The 24,552-nt window shown below is 43.7% G+C and overlaps 1 protein-coding gene across 3 annotated transcripts in view; it reads right to left on the reverse strand.

Annotated features, from left to right (window-relative positions):
- Window positions 1–24,552, reverse strand: part of dclk1a (doublecortin-like kinase 1a) — a 221,143-nt gene that overhangs the window by 148,056 nt on the left and 48,535 nt on the right. For all 3 annotated transcript variants that reach the window (XR_006080692.1, XM_042311413.1, XM_042311414.1), the window contains exon 4: window positions 3,237–3,336. Coding sequence is in view for 2 of the 3 variants with exons in the window: in XM_042311413.1 (XP_042167347.1) it covers window positions 3,237–3,336 (100 nt within the window). In the remaining variant the exon portion in view is untranslated. The remainder of the gene's footprint in view (window positions 1–3,236; window positions 3,337–24,552) is intronic.

Here is a 24,552-nt window from a genome sequence, read left to right on the forward strand (position 1 = left end):
AGGAGAATGTCAGATCAAGGGAATGTCAGATCAGGTAAATGGCAGGTCAGGAGAATGTCAGTTCAGGAGAATGTCAGGTCAGGAGAAATGTCAGGTCAGGAGAATGTCAGGTCAGGAGAATGTCAGATCAGGAGAATGTCAGATCAGGAGAATGTCAGATCAGGAGAATGTCAAGTCAAGTCAGGAGAATGTCAGGTCAGGTCAGGAGAATGTCAGATCAGGAGAAATGTCAGGTCAGGAGAATGTCAGGTCAGGAGAATGTCAGATCAGGAGAATGTCAGATCAGGAGAATGTCAGAACAGGAGAATGTCAGATCAGGAGAATGTCAGATCAGGAGAATGTCAGATAAAGGGATTGTCAGATCAGGTAAATGGCAGGTCAGAAGAATGTCAGGTCAGGAGAATGTCAGATTAGGAGATTTTCAAGTCAGGTCAGGAGAATGTCAGGTCAGGAGAATGTAATGTCAGCTCAAAAGGATGTCAGATCAGGAGAATGTCAGGTCAGGAGAATGTCAGGTTCGGAGAATGTCAGATCAGGAGAATGTCAGATCAGGAGAATGTCAAGTCAAGTCAGGAGAATGTCAGATCAGGAGAATGTCAGGTCAGGAGAATGTCAAGTCAAGTCAGGAGAATGTCAGGTCAGGTCAGGAGAATGTCAGATAAAGGGATTGTCAGATCAGGTAAATGGCAGGTCAGAAGAATGTCAGGTCAGGAGAATGTCAGGTCAGGAGAATGTCAGATCAGGAGAATGTCAGATCAGGAGAATGTCAAGTCAAGTCAGGAGAATGTCAGATCAGGAGAATGTCAGGTCAGGAGAATGTCAAGTCAGATCAGGAGAATGTCAGATCAGGAGAATGTCAGATAAAGGGATTGTCAGATCAGGTAAATGGCAGGTCAGAAGAATGTCAGGTCAGGAGAATGTCAGATTAGGAGATTTTCAAGTCAGGTCAGGAGAATGATCAGGTCAGGAGAATGTAATGTCAGCTCAAAAGGATGTCAGACCAGGAGAATGTCAGATCAGGAGAATGTCAGGTCAGGAGAATGTCAAGTCAAGTCAGGAGAATGTCAGGTCAGGTCAGGAGAATGTCAGATCAGGAGAAATGTCAGGTCATGACAATGTCAGGTCAGAAGAATGTCAGGTCAGGAGAATGTCAGATCAGGAGAATGTCAGGTCAGGAGAATGTCAGGTCAAGATAATGTCAGATCAGGAGAATGTCAGATCAGGAGAATGTCAGGTCAGGAGAATATCAGGTCAGGAGAATGTCAGATCAGCAGAATGTCAGGTCAGGAGAATGTCAGGTCAGGAGAATGTCAGGTCAGGAGAATATCAGATCAGGAGAATGTCAAGTCAGGTCAGGAGAATGTCAGATCAGGAGAATATCATATCAGGAGAATGTCAGATCAGGAGAATGTCAGATCAAGGGAATGTCAGGTCAGGAGAATGTCAGGTCAGGAGAATGTCAGGTCAGGAGAATGTCAGGTCAGGAGAATGCCAGATCAGGAGAATGTTAAGTCAGGAGAATGTCAGATCAGGAACATGTCAGATAACAAGAATGTCAGGTCAGGAGAATGTCAGATAACAAGAATGTCAGGTCAGGAGAATGTCATACCAGGAGAATGTCAAGTCAAGTCAGGTCAGGAGAATGTCATATCAGATGAATGTCAGATCATTAGAATGTCAAGTCAGATCAGGAGAATGTCAGGTCAGATCAGGAGAATGTTAGATCAGGAGAACGTCGGGTCAGGAGAACGCCGGGTCAGGAGAACGTCGGGTCAGGAGAACGTCGGGTCAGGAGAACGTCAAATCAGGAGAACTTAGGTCAGGTCAGGAGAATGCTTCACTGTACCGCAGCATTTGAGCCCATGGAGAATAAGCTGAGTGCAGATTTGTGACGTCTATGTTGTCACCATTACTACAGAGAACATGGCTTGTTTCTAGCATTTACATCGATATGACCCAACGTTCTTTTTCGGATTGACGTGCCGCATGTAACACATAAACCACCACATCTTGGGCCGTTAAACTACTCTGGGAGCCTCTAAAGCAGGTGTGAATGACCAGTGTTGTATCGAGGGGCCTGCTTCCACTGGGCAGCTATATCAGTGTCGGCGACGGTGTCTAGTAACTAGGCACATTTGTTTCCCTCCCAAGATTATATTTCAAGTAGGATAGCAGCCTTCACAATGAATAACTAATATTGGTTGCCCTCTAGATGTCACTGTTACAGTCTACTCAGTGGGGAGGACAGGAACGCCAACCACACCGGGACACAGTGTCTTCGGCCTTTAAAACCCTGTGTGATTCGGTTCACTTGGCTGAGGCTCCCAGGTGCTCGACAAACGTCATTGTTTTGCAGGCCAGGGGTGTCCGTATATCCTCTCCCCGCTAACCATGTGTTCAGTTGGGTGGCAGGTAGCCTAGTGGTTAGTTTTGGGCCAGTAACCGAAAGGTTAATTATGAATCATGAATTATGCCCCTATTTAAGATCACTATGATGTTTTTCGTACGATGTACCCAATGATTAATGAAAACTTGCTCGGTAGGTTTATGTCCTCATTGTGGTTTTACAGACGTGTTTAAATAAGTCTTATTTACACACTTTATTTGAATATCTATGAAATGCATATTTTATATTTATATTTAGCACTTATTTGTTTTTCCTTCGACTCCAACCCCATTCGATGTGGTTGTGGTCTACATACGGGTGCTAATTTAAAAAATAAAAAAAAACTCACAAAAGCTCTGACGAAGGCCGTGAGGCTGATAGGTAAAGCTTATTAAAGATCAGTGATACTATCAAGAGCAGTGTGCGGTTTCCTTTGTCCTTCATATCCATAGTGAATGACAACGCTTTTCCTCTCTCTCAAAATGCGAAAATTCGTTCCACACCGTGGATAACCACCAAGGCTTTGGTGTGAAATAGAGCGTCGTCATGATCTGATCTCATGTCTCCACGTTGTTTTGTGAACAGGCGTGAGCACAAACGGATGTGGTTTGATGTAGTTTACAAAATGGAAGTGACCTGCCACGGTAAATCTCAGAGTTCTGTGCTCAGATCTTTTGTTGCCAGTTGCTTTCTGTGTATCCATTATCCCATATGAGGTCGTGACCCCTAGGTTTGGAAACCACTGATCTAATATGTTTTACGGTAAGGATAATGCTGTACATTTACAGAGGAAAGAAAGAGACAGGGGCTCTTTCACACACACACACACACAGGAAGTGAGGTATCTCACCATTCTCCTCCAGCTGGAAGTCGTCTTGGTAACGGTATTTCTCCGGTCCACACGCCACGAAGATGTCCTCGTCACCGAAGAAGTCCTGGAGACATGTCACCTGGAGGAACACAGAGAGACTGGAGAGTTAGAGATCATATACACACACAGAGAGACTGGAGGGTTAGAGATCATATACACACACAGAGAGACTGGAGGGTTAGAGATCATATACACACACAGAGAGACTGGAGGGTTAGAGATCATATACACACAGAGAGAGACTGGAGGGTTAGAGATTATATACACACACAGAGAGACTGGAGAGTTAGAGATCATATACACACACACAGAGACTGGAGTGTTAGAGATCATATACACACACAGAGAGACTGGAGGGTTAGAGATCATATACACACACAGAGAGACTGGAGGGCGTGACGAGTGTCGAGTGACATGGGAGAACATGGAAAGGTTGAAAACCAGGCGGGCTGCAGCGTTCTGGATAAGTTGCAGGGGTTTGATGGCACAAGCAGGGAGCCCAGCCAACAGCGAGTTGCAGTGAGTCCAGACAGGAGACATGACAAGAGCTTGGAATGGGACCTGACCAGCTTCCTGTGGAAGGAAAGGTCGTACTCTACAGATGCTGTAGAGCATGAACCTGCAAGAGCGGGTCACTGCTTTGATGTTTGCAGAGAACGACAGGGTGTTGTCCAGGGTCACGACAAGGTTACTTGCACTCTGGGAGGGCGACACTGTGGAGCTGTTGTGATGGAGAGTTCTTTGAGCGGGCAAGCCTTCCCGGGAAGAAGAGAAGCTTCATCTTGACGAGTGTGTGTGTGTGTGTGTGTGTGTGTGTGTGTGTGTGTGTGTGTGTGTGTGTGTGTGTGTGTGTGTTTGTGTGTGTGTGTGTGTGTGTGTGTGTGTGTGTTGTCAGCCATTTGTAATGTCAAAATCTCACCCTGCCATTTGGAACACCTAAGACCTGACACTACTAAAATAAGACCTCCTAAAATCTCAACCAACACCTGACCTGAATCCATGTCTAATGATATCCTGGAACACCTAACAGACCTATCCTGATGGTGTCAACATCAGTTCTGACCTATCCTGATGGTGTCAACATCAGTTCTCTCTAACTACAACACCTACAGACCTATCCTGATGGTGTCAACATCAGTTCTCTCTAACTACAACACCTACAGACCTATCCTGATGGTGTCAACATCAGTTCTCTCTAACTACAACACCTACAGACCTATCCTGATGGTGTCAACATCAGTTCTCTCTAACTACAACACCTACAGACCTATCCTGATGGTGTCAACATCAGTTCTCTCTAACTACAACACCTACAGACCTATCCTGATGGTGTCAACATCAGTTCTCTCTAACTACAACACCTACAGACCTATCCTGATGGTGTCAACATCAGTTCTCTCTAACTACAACACATACAGATCTATCTTAATTAACAGTACAACACATACAGGCCAATCTTTATGATGCCAGCCATTCCTAATGATAATAATACTGTGTAATGATCTCAAATCTCACTCATGGACAGGACTAATGATATGGAACACCTATAGGCCTATCCTGATGGTGTCAACATCAGTTCTCTATCTATTTCTAATGATGGACAGGACATGTGTCTAATGAAATGGAACACCTAAAGGCCTGTTCTGATTCGGTAACACTCCCCCCATGTGGAAACATATATCCCTGTGGCAGGGATTCCAGTTTCGAATCCTGCATGAGCCCTAAGCATGCTCTCCTTAAAAAACAACACACATACACAAATTAGAAATCTACTGTTTATGAGTTTCCACAGAATTAATGGCTTGGAATACATTTTGATTCCATTATCAGCTGATTACTAACTGTGTTTGTTACCATGTTGGAGGTGGAAATGTACAGTAAATACTACTCGGATGCATTCATGTGATTTGAACTAGATGAGAAATGAAGATCGGTTAATGGCCAACAAGCTGTGTCAACCACAAACTAAAAGTACAGCTATCATGCTTGTAAACAAACTGTAGAGTTTTAAAAATGACATTAATATGAAAATGTCTGTGCTAACTAGTGACAACTCCTCACTTGGCTGCAGTTGCCATGGAGCAAATTAAAATAAGGGGCGGAACTCGTTTTTTTTTTTGCACCTCCCCCTTTTCCCCTCCCAGCAAATTATAATAATCCGTTGGATCATTTGTCAAATTGCATTTATTTGTTGAGCTAGTCTGCATTAAAAAAAACGAACTCTCCCATTGCTTTAAAACACGCTCCAAACCGTTCAATAGTTAAGACTATCCATACTACCGTAGTTTATATTCTTTATATTTCTATAGCGGATTCGTGGCCGCAATTTACATAATGCATTGATTATATAGAGCCAGCTAGTTTACTGAAATGATAACAGAGAGAACAAAGAATATAGCCAGCTATTTGATCATGTCCGTCATGATTTCACTTGAATTGTCAAACGAAAAAAAGCCAGGCAAACGTCAACCCTGAACATGTCAACAGCTCGTATAGACACGGTTTTAGCGAAGACATGACTTGACTGGTAGTCTTTCTGAAATAATTATTTTCACCTGACATGCAGTATGCCTTTCTTAACTAAAATGGTGCTCATATCAAGTTCATTAGCTGGCTAAGGTTAGCATGCCATCTATCTAGTTAGACTTGACAGCTACAGCAGCGTTACTCGTTATTTCTCCACTCCAAGTGGACATCACCACGATGTTCCCACCCCTCAATTCCTGAATATGTATTCGCATCGAGCTAGAACCTAAATGAGAATATTCTCTCTAGGACAGGAATTAGATGCGACAACGTCCTCTGAGGTGGCCGTTAAGGTTAGGGACGTCCCTAGGATCCCAGATTGCAGTCGCCGTGCCAGAGGCGCAGTTGTGACTCTCTTAGAGGGAGCGTGTCTGTAGCACAGTACATCTCCCACAGTCGGGGTAATGTGATGGGCTTGTGAATGTTGAGTAATCGCAGCATTGGCCAATTAAATGAAAACTTTTGCTATGCTGATATATAGCCGGTACTACCGGTTTGCTGAAATGAGTGCAAGAGGGACATTTCTAACGTTTTAACTTTTTTTAACGAGGTGCTGAAACCCCTTATTCTCAACCACCGAGGAGGTGTGGATAGCCGATATAAACCAAAGACTGTAAAAATTATAAACACCTATCGCTCTTGTAATTTATTTGGCCAGGTCAACATCAGCTGCCAGGGATGGTTGAATGCAGAGGTTGTGTTGCTGTATCTTTGTATTTCTGTCTTGCTTTGGTATTCTGGGGTGATGCCCGAGTAAACGTGTCAACATATTTGAGGTGTTGGCAGCTGCATAGGCAGCTGAGCGCGGCGACATATGTTAACGTTTTATCCCACAACTCTCTGTACCGTCGCCGTTGTAATCTACTAGGAAGCCTAAATGTTCCCAAACCGGAGATTTAAATGATGATGGAGGATCCTCCTGGTTTATCGACCGCATCTCTCGTCGTCATACAGAACTAGTTTCCGGCTGCGCCTCACAAAAGGACAGTTTGAAATACCCCAGTTAGAAGTTGTTTTATAACGTGCGTACAGGCTCTAGTTGTTTTAACAGAAAAGCCTGGAATTGTTTTTTTAATTTTTTTAGCACAGATTTACCCAAGATGCATACAACGCAGTGTAGGCATAGCCTATAGGCCTAGTGTTTATTATATATTATGTATTCAGTGCGGACCGAACAAGGTCCCGTACCGAACAGTTCGGCACAAATATATGTACCGTTACACCCCTAATAAAAGGAATGACGGGAAATTGCTTTGGAGTACTTTCATATAAATTATGGACAGAAAGACGAGTTCAACTCCATCTTCCACTGAATGAGGAGGCTCGTTTATCACAAAACCTTCTGATTTTGCCAATTACTTTAATGACTATTTCATTGGCAAAGTGGGAAAACTCAGACATGAAATGTCAACAACAAGCAGTGAGCCATCATATTCACGTATAAACAACCTTAATAAGGAAGAGAAAGTTTAGTCATTTTCCATTCTGTAATGTTAGTGTGGGTGAGGGGGGGGGAGGACTTATTGTTGTCTATCAATAATGAGAAACCACCTGGTATTGATTGACAACCTAGATGAAAAGCTACTGAGGCATCCTGAACACTTTTGCCACTCCTGTGTGACATATCTTAATCTGAGCCTAGAGAAAAGTGTTTGTCCTCAGACCCGGAGGATTTGTCCTCAGACCCGTAGGATTTGTCCTCAGACCTGGAAGATTTGTCCTCAGACCCGGAGAATTTGTCCTCAGACCCAGAGGATTTGTCCTCAGACCCAGAGGATTTGTCCTCAGACCCGGAGGATTTGTCCTCAGACCCGGAAGATTTGTCCTCAGACCCGGAGGATTTGTCCTCAGACCCGGAGGATTTGTCCTCAGACCCGGAGGATTTGTCCTCAGACCCGGAGGATTTGTCCTCAGACCCGGAGGATTTGTCCTCAGACCCGGAGGATTTGTCCTCAGACCCGGAGGATTTGTCCTCAGACCCGGAGGATTTGTCCTCAGACCCGGAGGATTTGTCCTCAGACCCGGAGGATTTGTCCTCAGACCCGGAAGATTTGTCCTCAGACCCGGAAGATTTGTCCTCAGACCCGGAGGATTTGTCCTCAGACCCGAGGATTTGTCCTCAGACCCGGAGGATTTGTCCTCAGACCCGGAGAATTTGTCCTCAGACCCGGAGGATTTGTCCTCAGACCCAGAGGATTTGTCCTCAGACCCGGAAGATTTGTCCTCAGACCCAGAGGATTTGTCCTCAGACCCGGAGGATTTGTCCTCAGACCCAGAGGATTTGTCCTCAGACCCGGAGAATTTGTCCTCAGACCCGGAAGATTTGTCCTCAGACCCGGAAGATTTGTCCTCAGACCCAGAGGATTTGTCCTCAGACCCGGAAGATTTGTCCTCAGACCCGGAAGATTTGTCCTCAGACCCGGAGGATTTGTCCTCAGACCTGGAGGATTTGTCCTCAGACCCGGAGGATTTGTCCTCAGACCTGGAGGATTTGTCCTCAGACCCGGGGTGGAAGCTAAAGTCATTCCGCTACCCAAGAATGGTAAAGTGGCTTTTTCTGGTTCTAACAGCCGACTAATCAGCTTCCTGCCGACTCTTAGCAAACCTTTGGAAAATATTGTGTATGACCAGATACAATGTTATTTCTCTGTAAACAAATGAACAACTGACTTTCAGCATGCTTCTCGAATGTCAAACATGTAATGTGTTGTGTACCGCAGGGCAGCTCTCTTTTCTGTTTTTACTAATGACCTGCCACGAGTATTACACAAAGCCTGTGTGTCTATGTGTGCTGATGATTGAACATTATACATGTCAGCAACCACAGCTAGTGAAATCACTGCAATCCTAAACAAAGAGTTGCAGTCTGTTATGGAATCAGGTGGCCAGTAATAAACTGGTCTTGAACATCTCGAAAACTAAGAACATTCTTTTTGCAACAAATCATTCCCTAAATTCTAGACCTCAGCTGAATCTGATCATGAATAATGTGGCTGTTGAGCAAGTTGAGGAGACTAAATTACATGGTGTTACTTTGGATTGTAAACTATCAGGGTCAAAACATATAGATTCAATGGTTGTAAAGATGGGGAGAGGTCTGGCCGCAATAAAGAGACTCTGCTTTTTTGACACCACACCCCACAAAGCAAGTCCTGCAGGCTCTAGTTTTGTTTTATCTTGATTATTGTCCAGTCGTGTGGTCGAGTGCTGCAAAGAAAGACCTAGTTAAGCTGCTACTGGCCCAGAACAGAGCGGCACGCTTGGCTCTTCGCTGTTATCAGAGGGCTCACATCAATTCTATGCATGCCAATCTCCCTTGGCTAAAAGTAAAGGAGAGAATAATTGTGTCGCTTCTTGTTTTTAGACTGAACAAAAATATAAATGCAACCTGCAACAATTTGAAAAATTTCAAGAGTTACAGTTCATATAAGGAAATCAGTCAATTGAAATAAATGTAGACCGCATTATCTACCAAGAGAATTCTCTTTGATTATAATCACAGCCGTATATATCCCCCCCCAAGCAGACACATCGATGGCTCTGAACGAACTTTATTTAACTCTCTGCAAACTGGAAACGATTTATCCGGAGGCTGCATTCATTGTAGCTGGGGATTTTAACAAGGCTAATCTGAAAACAAGACTCCCTAAATTTTATCAGCATATCGATTGCGCAACCAGGGGTGGAAAACCCTGGATCATTGTTACTCTAACTTCCGCGACGCATATAAGGACCTGCCCCGCCCCCCTTTCGGAAAAGCTGACCACGACTCCATTTTGTTGATCCCTGCCTACAGACAGAAACTAAAACAAGAGGCTCCCACGCTGAGGTCTGTCCAACACTGGTCCGACCAAGCTGACTCCACACTCCAAGACTGCTTCCATCACGTGGACTGGGAGATGTTTCGTATTGCGTCAGACAACAACATTGACGAATACGCTGATTCGGTGTGCGAGTTCATTAGAACGTGCGTTGAAGATGTCGTTCCCATAGCAACGATTAAAACATTCCCTAACCAGAAACCGTGGATTGATGGCAGCATTCGTGTGAAACTGAAGGCGCGAACCACTGCTTTTAATCAGGGCAAGGTGTCTGGTAACATGACTGAATACAAACAGTGCAGCTATTCCCTCCGCAAGGCTATCAAACAAGCTAAGCGCCAGTACAGAGACAAAGTAGAATCTCAATTCAACGGCTCAGACACAAGAGGCATGTGGCAGGGTTTGAGGACAATACAGTGCCACTGACACGGCCTGCAACGAAAACATGCGGTCTCTCCTTCACTGCAGCCGAAGTGAGTAAGACATTTAAACGTGTTAACCTTCGCAAGGCTGCAGGCCCAGACGGCATCCCCAGCCGCACCCTCAGAGCATGCGCAGACCAGCTGGCCGGTGTGTTTACGGACATATTCAATCAATCCCTATACCAGTCTGCTGTTCCCACATGCTTCAAGAGGGCCACCATTGTTCCTGTTCCCAAGAAAGCTAAGGTAACTGAGCTAAACGACTACCGCCCCGTAGCACTCACATCCGTCATCATGAAGTGCTAGTCAAGGACCATATCACCTCCACCCTAACTGACACCCTAGACCCACTCCAATTTGCTTACCGCCCAAATAGGTCCACAGACGATGCAATCTCAACCACACTGCACACTGCCCTAACCCATCTGGACAAGAGGAATACCTATGTGAGAATGCTGTTCATCGACTACAGCTCGGCATTCAACACCATAGTACCCTCCAAGCTCGTCATCAAGCTCGAGACCCTGGGTCTCGACCCCGCCCTGTGCAACTGGGTACTGGACTTCCTGACGGGCCACCCCCAGGTGGTGAGGGTAGGCAACAACATCTCCTCCCCGCTGATCCTCAACACTGGGGCCCCACAAGGGTGCGTTCTGAGCCCTCTCCTGTACTCCCTGTTCACCCACGACTGCGTGGCCACGCACGCCTCCAACTCAATCATCAAGTTTGCGGATGACACAACAGTGGTAGGCTTGATTACCAACAACGACGAGAGGAGGTGAGGGCCCTCGGAGTGTGGTGTCAGGAAAATAACCTCACACTCAACGTCAACAAAACTAAGGAGATGATTGTGGACTTCAGGAAACAGCAGAGGGAACACCCCCCCATCCACATCGATGGAACAGTAGTGGAGAGGGTAGCAAGTTTTAAGTTCCTCGGCATACACATCACAGACAAACTGAATTGGTCCACTCACACAGACAGCATCGTGAGGAAGGCGCAGCAGCGCCTCTTCAACCTCAGGAGGCTGAAGAAATTCGGCTTGTCACCAAAAGCACTCACAAACTTCTACAGATGCACAATCGAGAGCATCCTGGCGGGCTGTATCACCGCCTGGTATGGCAACTGCACCGCCCTCAACCGTAAGGCTCTCCAGAGGGTAGTGAGGTCTGCACAACGCATCACCGGGGGCAAACTACCTGCCCTCCAGGACACCTACACCACCCGATGCTACAGGAAGGCCATAAAGATCATCAAGGACATCAACCACCCGAGCCACTGCCTGTTTACCCCGCTGTCATCCAGAAGGCGAGGTCAGTACAGGTGCATCAAAGCTGGGACCGAGAGACTGAAAAACAGCTTCTATCTCAAGGCCATCAGACTGTTAAACAGCCACCACTAACATTGAGTGGCTACTGCCAACACACTGTCAATGACACTGACTCTACTCCAGCCACTTTAATAATGGGAATTGATGGGAAATGATGTAAATATATCACTAGCCACTTTAAACAATGCTACCTTATATAATGTTACTTACCCTACATTATTCATCTCATATGCATACGTAGATACTGTACTCTATATCATCGAGTGCATCCTTATGTAATACATGTATCACTAGCCACTTTAACTATGCCACTTGGTTTACATTCTCATCTCATAGGTATATACTGTACTCGATATCATCTACTGTATCTTGCCTATGCTGCTCTGTACCATCACTCATTCATATATCCTTATGTACATATTCTTTATCCCCTTACACTGTGTATAAGACAGTAGTTTTTTGGAATTGTTAGTTAGATTACTTGTTCGTTATTACTGCATTGTCGGAACTAGAAGCACAAGCATTTCGCTACACTCGCATCAACATCTGCTAACCATGTGTATGTGACAAATAAAATTTGATTTGATTTGATTTGATTTGATTTTTGATTTGAATTAACTAGGCCCTAATCTATGTATCTCAAATGACTGAGCAGGGGCGCAGCCATAGGTGGGCATAGGCCCACCCACTTGGGAGTCAGTTCCACCCACTGGGGAGCCAAGCCCAGTCAATCAGAATTAGTTTTTTTTCCCATAAAAAGGGCTTTATTACAAACAGAAATACTCATTTTTGTGTGTAACCGATGTGAAATGGCTAACTAGTTAGTGGTGGTGATGCTAATAGCGTTTCAAATCGGTGACGTCACTCGCTTTGAGACCTTGAAGTAGTTGTTCCCCTTGCTCTGCAAGGGCCGTGGCTTTTGTGGCGCGATGGGTAACAATGCTTGGTGGGTGTCAGTTGTCGATGTGTGCAGAGGGTCCCTGGTTTGAGCCCAGGTAGGGGCGAGGAGAGGGACGGAAGCTATACTGTTACATTGGTGCCGTGACCCGTGCCAATGTGCATATGGGTCATTTCTGAAATACTTTATTCCAGCTCATGAAACATGAAACACTTTACATGTGGCGTTAAAATTTTTGTTCAGTGTATAAGAAACATTAATGTGTTGAAATTTCAAATCATTTGCAGAGTCAACTTACACACAGCACTTACCCCACCAGGCATGCCACTAGACATACCACCAGGGGTCTTTTCACAGTCATCGAAACAAGAACGAATTCAAGGAAACATACAGTTTTATACAGAGTGATTGCATGGAACTCCTATCCATCTCATACTGTGTAAGTGAAAGCAGAGAAAAAAACATGGCAACTTTCTCCCATGTGACCTACTATTTGTGTGTACTGATAGATGCTACTGACTATACATGTAATATATGGATATACATGTAATATATGAATATAAGTGTAATATATTAATAGACATGTAATATATGAATATAAATGTAATATATTAATAGACATGTAATATATGAATATAAGTGTAATATATTAATAGACATGTAATATATGAATATAAATGTAATATATTAATATACATGTAATATATGAATATAAATGTAATATATGGATATAAATGTAATATATGAATATAAATGTAATATATGGATATAAATGTAATATATTAATATAAATGTAACATATTAATAGACATGTAATATACATTTATTTAACCAGGCAAGTCAGTTAAGAACAAATTCTTATTTTCAATGACGGCCTAGGAACAGTGGGTTAATTGCCTGTTCAGGGGCAGAGCGACAGATTTGTACCTTGTCAGCTCGGGGGTTTGAACTTGCAACCTTCCGGTTACTAGCCCAACGCTCTAACCACTAGACTACCCAGCCAACCCAATACATGGAATAGTAGGTCTCTCTGTGTTTTGTTTTCTCAGTACTGAGTCACAACCTTTTGTCCTTGAGCTGTTCTTGTGTATTAATGTTCCTGTATTATGTCCTGTTTCCTGTTTCCTGTTGTTGTGGACCCCAGGAAGAGTAGCTGCTGCAATCGCAAGAGCTAATGGGGATCCTAATACAGTAAAATATCAAATCAATGTCTCAAAACAACAGCACAGCGGATTTGAGCTTCCCAGCATTAGCGACACAACACCATACAAACAGCCAAGAGGGTGTGTACGTGTGTGTGTCCTACTTTACCCCTCATCGGTGCCAAACGAGCAAACGGGGAGAGAAAATGAGTTTTAGCTCTGAACCGGAAACCGAGAACTCAACTCATAGCAGTGAGTGTTTGTCTTATGTAACTATTCATTCACATCGGGACTGTGTGTGTGTGTGTGTGTGTGTGTGTGTGTGTGTGTGTGTGTGTGTGTGTGTGTGTGTGTGTGTGTTGTGTGTTAGAGGATAATGTTGGGGTTCATAACAGTGTGTAATGACTGTCTCTGATAGCCTGCATCAGTAGATTCGTTTTCACAGACACATTTGGATGTTAGAAGGAAGTTATTGATTAGCTTTCAGGCTTTTATTGATCACTGAACTGATCCATCGATCTTGCTGGGAGTTCATTGCTGGGAAGTTGGTATATTTTGTGAGTTTGTTGCTCAGATGGAGCTTATTTGATGTCCTTTGTTTCTTAGTTTGTTTGTGAAATTGTTTAACATTCTGTTTCATTTGTTCCCAGGGGGAGAAGGGGAAGGCACCAAGGGAGTGCTTAGGCAAGAGGCCCGCGGGCATACATATACCTGTAGCATATTCACTGTCTAGGAACACTAGGTAAGACCTGGGCGGACCACCCCCTGTATTTTGGTTAGGGCACCAGGTGGTGCTAAATTAGGTAAGTGTGGGTAGGCAGGTAAGATAGGAGAGGGGGGGGCTTTGAGATTTACTTTCTTTGCTTTGGTTCCGTCCAGCCCCTTTTCCCCATATTACCGTGTAAAGGAATAAAGTCCTTGTAAACGGTATCACATTCTGCCTGTTGTCATCCTTACTTGCACCTACAGTCCATACCTTTTTCACTTCACGGAGAGTTTAGTTGTAGCAGGGTGTTGCGTTCCCTCTTCATAGAGGCGTGCGTAACACTGTACAGTAGAGTAGAGTTCGGTACAGTAGAGTAGAGTTCAGTACAGTAGAGTAGAGTTCAGTACAGTAGAGTAGAGTTCAGTACAGTAGAGTAGAGTTCAGTACAGTACAGCACAGTAGAGTTCAGTACAGTACAGTATCTTTCAGTACAGTAGAGTTAAGTACAGTAGAGTTAAGTACAGTAGCGTTAAGTACAGTAGAGTTAAGTACAGTTCAGCACAGTAGAGTAGAGTACAGTACAGTACAGTACAGTACAGTACAGTATCTTTCAGTACAGTAGAGTTTAGTTCAGTACAGTAGAGTTTAGTACAGTACAGTAGAGTTTAGTACAGTACAGTAGAGTTTAGTACAGTACAGTAGAGTTTAGTACAGTACAGTACAGTACAGTAGAGTTCAGTACAGTGCAGTAGAGTTGAGTAGAGTAGAGTAGTTCAGTACAGCACAGTAGAGTTTATTTCAGTACAGTAGAGTAGAGTTCAGTGCAGTACAGTACAGTAGAGTTCAGTACAGTACAGTATTGTTCAGTACAGTAGAGTAGAGTTCAGTACAGTACAGTAGAGTTCAGTACAGTACAGTAGAGTTCAGTACAGTACAGTATTGTTCAGTACAGTACAGTACAGTTCAGTACAGTATAGTTCAGTAGAGTAGAGTGCAGTTTTGTACAGTAGAGTTCAGTGCTGTACAGCAAAGTAGAGTAGTGTTCAGTACAGTACTGTACATTATAGTGTACTCAACGCCAGTCTGCTCTACTGTGCACTGTACTTAACACTACTCCACTCTAGTCTGCTCTACTGTGTACTGTACTTAACACTACTCCACTCTAGTCTGCTCTACTGTGTACTGTACTTAACACTACTCCACTCTAGTCTGCTCTACTGTGTACTATACCTAACACTACTCCACTCTAGTCTGCTCTACTGTGTACTATACCTAACACTACTCCACTCTAGTCTACTCTACTGTACAATACAGAACTGTACTGTGCTGTACTAAACTAGACTTTACTTTTACTGTATTGTACTGTGCTGTCCAAACATGTGAAACTGTAATGGTCCTGTGTGTAGCTGGTGGAGAGAGTCAGGCGCAGGACAGTAGATATGAGTAATTAACGTACTTCACTGAAAATATACAAAATACAAAGCAATATAGTGAGCCCACAATAACGGATCGATGTACAACGAACAATCACTCACACAAACAAACATGGGGAACAGAGGGTTAACTAAAAATCAAGTAATTTTGTGAGTGAAACCAGGTGTGTAAAACAAAGACAAAACAAATGGAAAATGAAAAGTGGATCGGCGGTGGCTAGAAGGCCGGTGACGTCGACCGCCGCCCGAACAAGGAGAGGGACCGACTTCGGTGGAAATTCGTGACAGAAACAGTTAGTAGTACTGTAGTTAGTAGTACTGTAGTTAGTAGTACTGTAATTACTACACTGTAGTTAGTAGTACTGTAGTTAGTAGTACTGTAGTTAGTAGTACTGTAGTTAGTAGTACTGTAATTACTACACTGTAGTTAGTAGTACTGTAGTTAGTAGTACTGTAATTACTACACTGTAGTTAGTAATATTGTAGTTAGTAGTACTGTAATTACTACACTGTAGTTAGTAGTACTGTAGTTAGTAGTACTGTAGTTAGTAGTACTGTAATTACTACACTGTAGTTAGTAATATTGTAGTTAGTAGTACTGTAATTAGTAGTACTGCAATTACTGCACTGTAGTTAGTAGTATTGTAGTTAGTAGTACTGTAATTAGTAGTACTGTAGTTAGTAGTACTGTAATTAGTAGTACTGTAGTTAGTAGTACTGTAGTTAGTAGTACTGTAATTAGTAGTACTGTAATTAGTAGTACTGTAGTTAGTAGTACTGTAATTACTACACTGTAGTTAGTAGTACTGTAGTTAGTAGTACTGTAATTACTACACTGTAGTTAGTAGTACTGTAGTTAGTAGTACTGTAGTTAGTAGAACTGTAGTTAGTAGTACTGTAATTACTACACTGTAGTTAGTAGTATTGTAGTTAGTAGTACTGTAATTAGTAGTACTGTAATTAGTAGTACTGTTACACTGTAGTTAGTAGAACTGTAGTTAGTAGTACTGCAATCACTACACTGTAGTTAGTAGTATTGTAGTTAGTAGTACTGTAATTAGTAGTACTGTAGTTAGTTGTACTGTAATTACTACACTGTAGTTAGTAGTACTGTAATTACTACACTGTAGTTAGTAGTACTGTAGTTAGTAGTACTGTAGTTAGTAGAACTGTAGTTAGTAGAACTGTAGTTAGTAGAACTGTAGTTAGTAGTACTGTAATTACTACACTGTAGTTAGTAGTATTGTAGTTAGTAGTATTGTAGTTAGTAGTACTGTAATTAGTAGTACTGTAGTTAGTAGTACTGTAGTTAGTAGTACTGTAATTAGTAGTACTGTAGTTAGTAGTACTGTAGTTAGTAGTACTGTAATTACTACACTGTAGTTAGTAGTACTGTAGTTAGTAGTACTGTAGTTAGTAGTACTGTAATTACTACACTGTAGTTAGTAATATTGTAGTTAGTAGTACTGTAATTAGTAGTACTGTAATTACTACACTGTAGTTAGTAGAACTGTAGTTAGTAGTACTGTAATTACTACACTGTAGTTAGTAGTATTTTAGTTAGTAGTATTGTAGTTAGTAGCACTGTAGTAATGTAGTTAGTAGTACTGTAGTTAGTAGTGCTGCAGTACTCTAGTTAGTAGGACTGCAGTAATGTAGTAGTAGTACTGTAGTTAGTAGTACTGCAATTAGTAGTAATGTAGTAGTAGTACTGTAGTAGTGCTGTAGTAATGTAGTAGTAGTGCTGTAGTAATGTAATAGTAGTACTGTAGTTAGTAGTACTGTAGTAATTTAATAGTAGTGCTGTAGTAATGTAGTAGTAGTACTGTAATTAGTAGTACTGTAGTAATGTAGTTAGTAGTACTGTATTTAAAAGTACTGTAATTAGTATTATTGTAGCTAGTAGTATTGTAGTTAGTAGTAGTGTAGTAATGTAGTTAGTAGTACTGTAGTTAGTAGTACTGTAATTAGTATTATTGTAGCTAGTAGTATTGTAGTAATGTAGTTAGTAGTACAGTAGTTAGTAGTACTGTAATTAGTATTATTGTAGCTAGTAGTATTGTAGTAATGTAGTTAGTAGTACTGTAGTTAGTAGTACTGTAGTTAGTAGTACTGTAGCTAGTAGTATTGTAGTTGGTAGTACTGTAGTAATGTAGTTAGTAGTACTGTAGTTAGTAGTACTGTAATTAGTAGGTGCAATGAGTAAGAAGGCTAAGAAACCGATCGAGACGATGATGGCTAAGCCGGGTTCGGGGGTGCAGATCATTCCTCCAGTCATGTAGTTATAGCATTTCTCTGAAAGATACTCACGGTCGATGTGTAGTTTGTCTTGGCTTGGTGCACGCTTAGGTGGCCCTCGTGCGAACCAGCGTGTCCAATGTCACATACTGCGTATAAACTCCCTGGAAAGGCATGCAGTATTCTTGAGGAAGCTTGGAATTACTGATGGCAACATTCCCTTCCCAGATACGGGTACCTCAGCAGGGACCAAGGTACAAGAAGCAGAGATGAATCGGTGGTCGGTGCAAATGTCTTGTCTGCCTGGGCGTTTGGGTATGCAGTGGCAGTCGGTTACCCACAATGCATCTTACCGCCTAAACCTAGGAAAGCTCGTTGTGATGACAGTACCACCAGGTAGCAAAAGCCGATCAGGGTACGTCACTGATCACCGGAGTTCGTGTACCCAGAGTTCACAGGTGTTAAAAGCGTTGTCTCATGCATGTCACTTCTCCATGTTCAGACACAAGAACGGTAGAAATGGAAGAATAACCAATCTCTCCTAGTCCACAAGGTGGCGTCCCGCCCCCTTTCAGGGTACAGGTTTGTTGTGCATCCCTCATGCTCCTGCAGCGTATTTCACATCGACTGTACCCGATGCCTCGGTGTCCGTTTTTGAAGGAGGAAATGACGTCCTGTCTCCGGAAGCAGGGCAGGGTAGCCTAGTGGTTAGAGCGTTGGACGAGTAACCGGAATGGATGCAAGTTCAAATCCCAGAGGTACAAATCTGTCGTTCTGCCCCTGAACAAGGCAGTTACCCCACTGTTACAAGGCCGTCATAGAAAATAAGAATTTGTTCTTTAACTGACCTGCCTAGTTAAATAAAGGTTAAATAAATCAAAAGAAGCAAGCAATCCGAGTGTTTCCTATGTCGAAGATCCAGGACGTGTGTTTACCGTTATTCCTGATTAAGAAAAGGGACTGGACTTTGAGTCCCATTCCAGATCTATGTACTCTCAATAAGCACCTCAGAGTTTACAAACTCACAACACTGCCGGCTATTACAGCGTTTGGACGGTGGCGCCGGAGACAAAGGGGCTAGCAGTGATACACACATTCAGGCTAGACTTATCTATTGTGTTATTGACTGTACGTTTGTTTATGCGTAACTCTGTGTTGTTGTTTTTTGTCACACTGCTTTGCTTTATCTTGGCCAGGTCACAGTTGTAAATGAGAACTTGTTCTCAACTGGCCTACCTGGTTAAATAAAGGTGTTCTCAACTGGCCTACCTGGTTAAATAAAGGTGTTCTCAACTGGCCTACCTGGTTAAATAAAGGTGTTCTCAACTGGCCTACCTGGTTAAATAAAGGTGTTCTCAACTAGCCTACCTGGTTAAATAAAGGTGAAAATAAAAGAACTACTACTCCCATATTCAGTCTCTAGGCTTCATAGGAATCTATAGAAAGATCACGTCTGGCTCCATCTCAGCACATTCTGTTTCTGGGTCTTGAGGCTAGACTCACTCGCGTATAATGCTTTTTTCTTTCTATCCCCACGGAGGGTGTCTGGGATCCCGTCTCTGCTTAGGCAGATCTGTGCTGGGTCAAACGGTGTGTATTTGCCAGGGCCTACTCCTACTGGGGATGATGATCTTCTGTGATGATGGAAGCCGTTTCCAGTGGGACTATTATTGACACAGTCCTGAGTGCTCGCCGTTCATCTGAACGCATCTCGCAGCCTAAGCCAGTCGCTTTGGGTGTCTCTCTCAGGCCTATTGGCCAGTGGTGGGACCCGTCTGCTATTGTCAGGGGGGGGGGCTCCTATTGGCTGAGTTGTGTCCCGCAATTCAGGGGGATATGGACACTGGTACGGAGCGCACTGCATCTCAATTACCCTGAGTATCTGACACTCAGACGTTTCCCCTGGTTTTTGTCAGGCTGGCTGGTGCTGGTCAGAACCGACAGTGGTGGTGTGTATAAACAGATGTGGAGAGACGGTCTCTCTCGTCCTCCTAAATGTAGCTCGCGAGGGGGGAGAGACACTCTCTCTCGTCCTCCTAAATGTAGCTCGCTCTCTATTTCTGGAAATCAGTACGTACATGCTTTCCCTTTGGGTCTCTTGCCTCAGGGTGAAAACTCCTGGAAATCACCACACACTTTTGTGAGGTTTTATGTCTTGATGTCATGGCTCCTAGTATAACACACAGTGTGTTTACAGCTGGGACAAGGGAGAGTCACTAGGCAGCACGCTGTGGGCGTCACTTTGTTTTGTCTTTGTTTTAGTAAGGTCAGGGCGTGAGTTGGGGTGGGCAGTATATGTTCCTTTTTCTATAATTATGGATTTCTGTGTTTGGCCTGGTATGGTTCTCAATCAGAGGCAGCTGTCGTTGTCCCTGATTGAGAACCATACTTAGGTAGCCTGGTTTCACTTTTGAGTTGTGGGTGATTATTTTCCATGTCAGTGTTTGTTCCACACGGGACTGTTTCGGTTTTGTTATTTCACGTTGTCGTTTATTGTTTTGTTCAGTGTTCATTATTCTTATTAAACCATATGGATACTTACCACGCTGCGCATTGGTCCTCCGATCCTTCCTACTACTCCTCCTTGTCAGAAAGGAAGACAACCATTACAGTGGGTGCAATACCCAGTCTGGGTGGTCTGCCATGGGTCGTTTCATTTAGAATCCGTTGTGCTCGGCTCGGGACGTGATTAAATCTCCCCATACTATGTTGTACTGAAGTCAATTGACTGAAAATAAACGTAACGTTATGACTATAACTACTGTTCCCTGAAGGAGGGAAATGAGGCACAACACCTGTTTGGCCCAGCACCACTCGTAGCTGGGCTCGGTGAAGAGCGGTATTAGATTGAAAGAATTAATCCGAGCCTCACGCTTATCACCTGTCAAAGCGCATATTTCATAGCCTTTTCCCGCGTGATTGTAGATCCTTCAACCGAAGTATGTTTCACCTCGTGTCCCTCCTTCAGGGAACAGTAGTTATAGTCATAAAGTTACGTTATTTACTCTGAAACAGTCTAACCCTCCAGAAGCAGCATTGTCCTAGATAGCACCTACTAAAGCAAACAGACACAGATAAAAACATTTAAAAAAGAGGGACAGAGAGAGAGACAGAGATGGGGAAAGAGAGGTCAGACAGAGGGAGAAAGAAAGAAAGGACATAAAAGGGAGAGTGGTGGAGAGTGATGGAGAGAGGAAAAAGAAGAGACGAGAGAGAGGGAGAGAGAGAGAGAGAGAGAGAGGGGAGGGGGAGAAGATAGAGGGAGAAGAGGGAGAAGAGGAGGAGAGGGAGAAGAGAAGAGAGAGAGAAGAGAGAGAGAGAGAAGAGAGAGAGAGAGAAGAGAGAGAGAGAGAGAGAGAGAGAGAGAGAGAGAGAGAGAGAGAAGAGCAAGAGAGAAGAGCGAGAGAGAGAGAGATAGAGAGAGAGAGAGAAGAGAGAGAGAGAGGAGAGAGAAGAGAGAGAGAGAGAGAGAGAGAGAGAGAGAGAGAGAGAGGAGAGAGAGGAGAGAGGAGAGAAGAGAGAGAGAAGAGAGAAGAGAGAGAGAGAGAGAGAGAGAGAGAGAGGAGAGAGAGGAGACAAGAGAGAGAGAGAAGAGAGAGAGAAGATAGCGAGAAAGAGGATGGACAGGAGTACCTCTTCATGCAGGACACCCTCTATGAAACCTTTGAAGTCATTAAACTATGAGTTAACAAATTTGGAACACACACACAACAACAGAGGGGTGTAAAATGGTGGTTTCCATGGTAACGCTGCGTCCCCTTGGGCGACTTTTTCATGGTTGGAAGTCATCAACTCTTCCCGTAGCAACACAACACTACCTCAGAACGACAGCCAGATGATCCATAATACATCTACTCGTCTACACACACACACACACACTCTCGAAATATAGGGGGAGAGAGGGAGGTGAGGAGAGAGGGAGGTGAGGAGAAAGGGAGGTGAGGAGAAAGGGAGGTGAGGAGAAAGGGAGGTGAGGAGAGGGAGGTGAGGAGAGAGGGAGGTGAGGAGAGAGGGAGGTGAGGAGAGAGGGAGGTGTGGAGAGAGGGAGGTGTGGAGAGAGGGAGGTGAGGAGAGAGGGAGGTGAGAGGGAGATGTGGAGAGGGAGGTGGGGAGAGAGGGAGAACTGCTTTCATGTTTCTAGTGTTTCAAACATTCAGGAAACAAGTTCAATTACACAATATCTTCTGATATCCCAGAGAGATGGGGGGGATGAATGTAAGAGAGATGGAGGGTGATAGAAAGATGAGGGAAGGGGAGCAGAACAGAGAGAGAGAGAGAGAAGGGGAAGGAGAGGGAGAGAGACTACAGTGGGGAGAACAAGTATTTGATAACCTGCAAAATCGGCAGTGTTTCCTACTTACAAAGCATGTAGAGGTCTGTAATTTTTATCATAGGTACACTTAAACTGTGAGAGACAGTTTACCCAGAAAATCACATTGTATGATTTTTAAGCAATTAATTTGCATTTTATTTACTCCCTTCATTGACCAGATCCCGCCGTAGTTCTGGGCTGATCCCTCACCTTCTTCATGATCATTGATGCCCCACAGGGTGAGATCTTGCATGGAGCCCCAGACCGAGGGTGACTGACCGCCATCTTGAACTTCTTCCATTTTCTAATAATTGCGCCAACAGTTGTTGCCCTCTCACCAAGCTGCTTGCCTATTGTCCTGTAGCCCATCCCAGCCTTGTGCAGGTCTACAATTTTATCCCTGATGTCCTTACACAGCTCTCTGGTCTTGGCCATTGTGGAGATGTTGGAGTCTGTTTGATTGAGTGTGTAGACAGGTGTCTTTTATACAGCTAAAGAGTTCAAACAGGTGCAGTTAATACAGGTAATGAGTGGAGAACAGAAGGGCTTCTTAAAGGAAAACTAACAGGTCTGAGAGAGACGGTTGGTAGGTGATCAAATATTTATGTCATGCAATAAAATGCATTATTTACTTAAAAATCATACAATGTGATTTTCTGGATTTTTGTTTTAGATTCCGTCTCTCACAGTTGAGGTGTACCTATGATAAAAAATTACAGACCTCTACATGCTTTGTAAGTAGGAAAACCTGCAAAATCGGCAGTGTATCAAATACTTGTTCTCCCCACTGTATTTTAGAGACATATTTCCCTCAGGTTACACAGACCCACAAAGAATTCAAAAACAAACCCAATTTTGATAAACTCCCATATCTACTGGGTGAAATACCACAGTGTGACATCACAGCAGCAAGATGTATGACCTGTTGCCACGAGAAAAGGGCAACCAGTGAAGAACAACTAATATTAATGTCTATTTATTTTCCCCTTTGTACTTTAACTATCTGCACATAACATGACTTTTGAAATGTCTTCATTATTTTTGAACTTTTGTGAGTGTAATGTTTACTGTTAATTTTGTGTTGTTTATTTCACTTTAGTTTATTACCTATTTCACTTGCTTTGGCAATGGTAACAAATGTTTCCGCATGCCAATAAAGCCCTTAAATTGAAATTGAATGTAGAGAGACAGAGACAGAGACAGACAGGCAGGCAGGCAGGCAGGCAGAGAGAGAGAGAGAGAGAGGGACTTCCCTACGAGGAGTGATAGAGAAGGCCTCCGCAATCTTCCCCAACTCAACTACCACCCCCTCCCCTCCCCCACCACAGACCCACACCTGGAGGAGCCACAGCCCAGCTTCAGACCCACCCAGATGAGGCCTACCCCCCCCACCACCACAGACCCACACCAGGAGGAGCCAGGCAGAGCTACAAACAGGCTGTGAGAGGAGCAACTGGCCCTCCCCCCAACAACCAAATGAGTGACATTAAACACATGCTGAGTCTACTATGCTCACATGTGATAGGCCGAGGGTCATGGATGCTCACATGTGATAGGCCGAGGGTCATGGATGCTCACATGTGATAGGCCGAGGGTCACGGTAAAATGAGCACAAGAACTCCACCATCCTCACACTACATCCACCCAAATGGTATGACACAAGTGCTGTCTTCAAATGATAAACAAATCACGTTTGTATAATAACCGTTTATGTTAATTGCAAAAAAAATCCTATTTTAATAGTTCTTGTTGGATTGTGAGTGTCTGTCTCATTTTGAAGGTAAAGAAAAATCAGTTATGAAATATTTTTACGTTGCATGTTGGAATTTACAAGGGTTGAAGTCCTCTGCTTTTGGACTAAAGAGCAGAAACCCAGACTTCCTGGGAAATTGATGATGATGATATTGTAGTACTACAGGAAACATGGTGCAGAGGTGATGTTTCCACTGGCTGTCCACTAGGTTATAGGGAGATAATCATACCATCCACTAAATTAAAAGGAATCAAACAGGGCAGAGACTCAGGACAGGGCAGAGACTCAGGACAGGGCAGAGACTCAGGACAGGGGAGAGACTCAGGACAGGGGAGAGACTCAGGACAGGGGAGAGACTCAGGACAGGGGAGAGACTCAGGACAGGGGAGAGACTCAGGACAGGGCAGAGACTCAGGACAGGGCAGAGACTCAGAACAGGGGAGAGACTCAGAACAGGGCAGAGACTCAGGACAGGGCAGAGACTCAGGACAGGGCAGAGACTCAGAACAGGGCAGAGACTCAGGACAGGGCAGAGACTCAGGACAGGGCAGAGACTCAGGACAGGGCAGAGACAGGGGGAATGCTAATATGGTATAAATCTGAACTAATTAAATCAATCAAATTGATCAAAACAGGATAATTCTTTATCTGGTTAAAAATCAACAAGGAGGCTATCTTGACAGAAAAAAAACGTCTTCCTCTGTGCCACATACA

This window comes from Oncorhynchus tshawytscha, linkage group LG33 (genome assembly GCF_018296145.1).
Source record: "Oncorhynchus tshawytscha isolate Ot180627B linkage group LG33, Otsh_v2.0, whole genome shotgun sequence".
Lineage (NCBI taxonomy): Eukaryota > Metazoa > Chordata > Actinopteri > Salmoniformes > Salmonidae > Oncorhynchus > Oncorhynchus tshawytscha.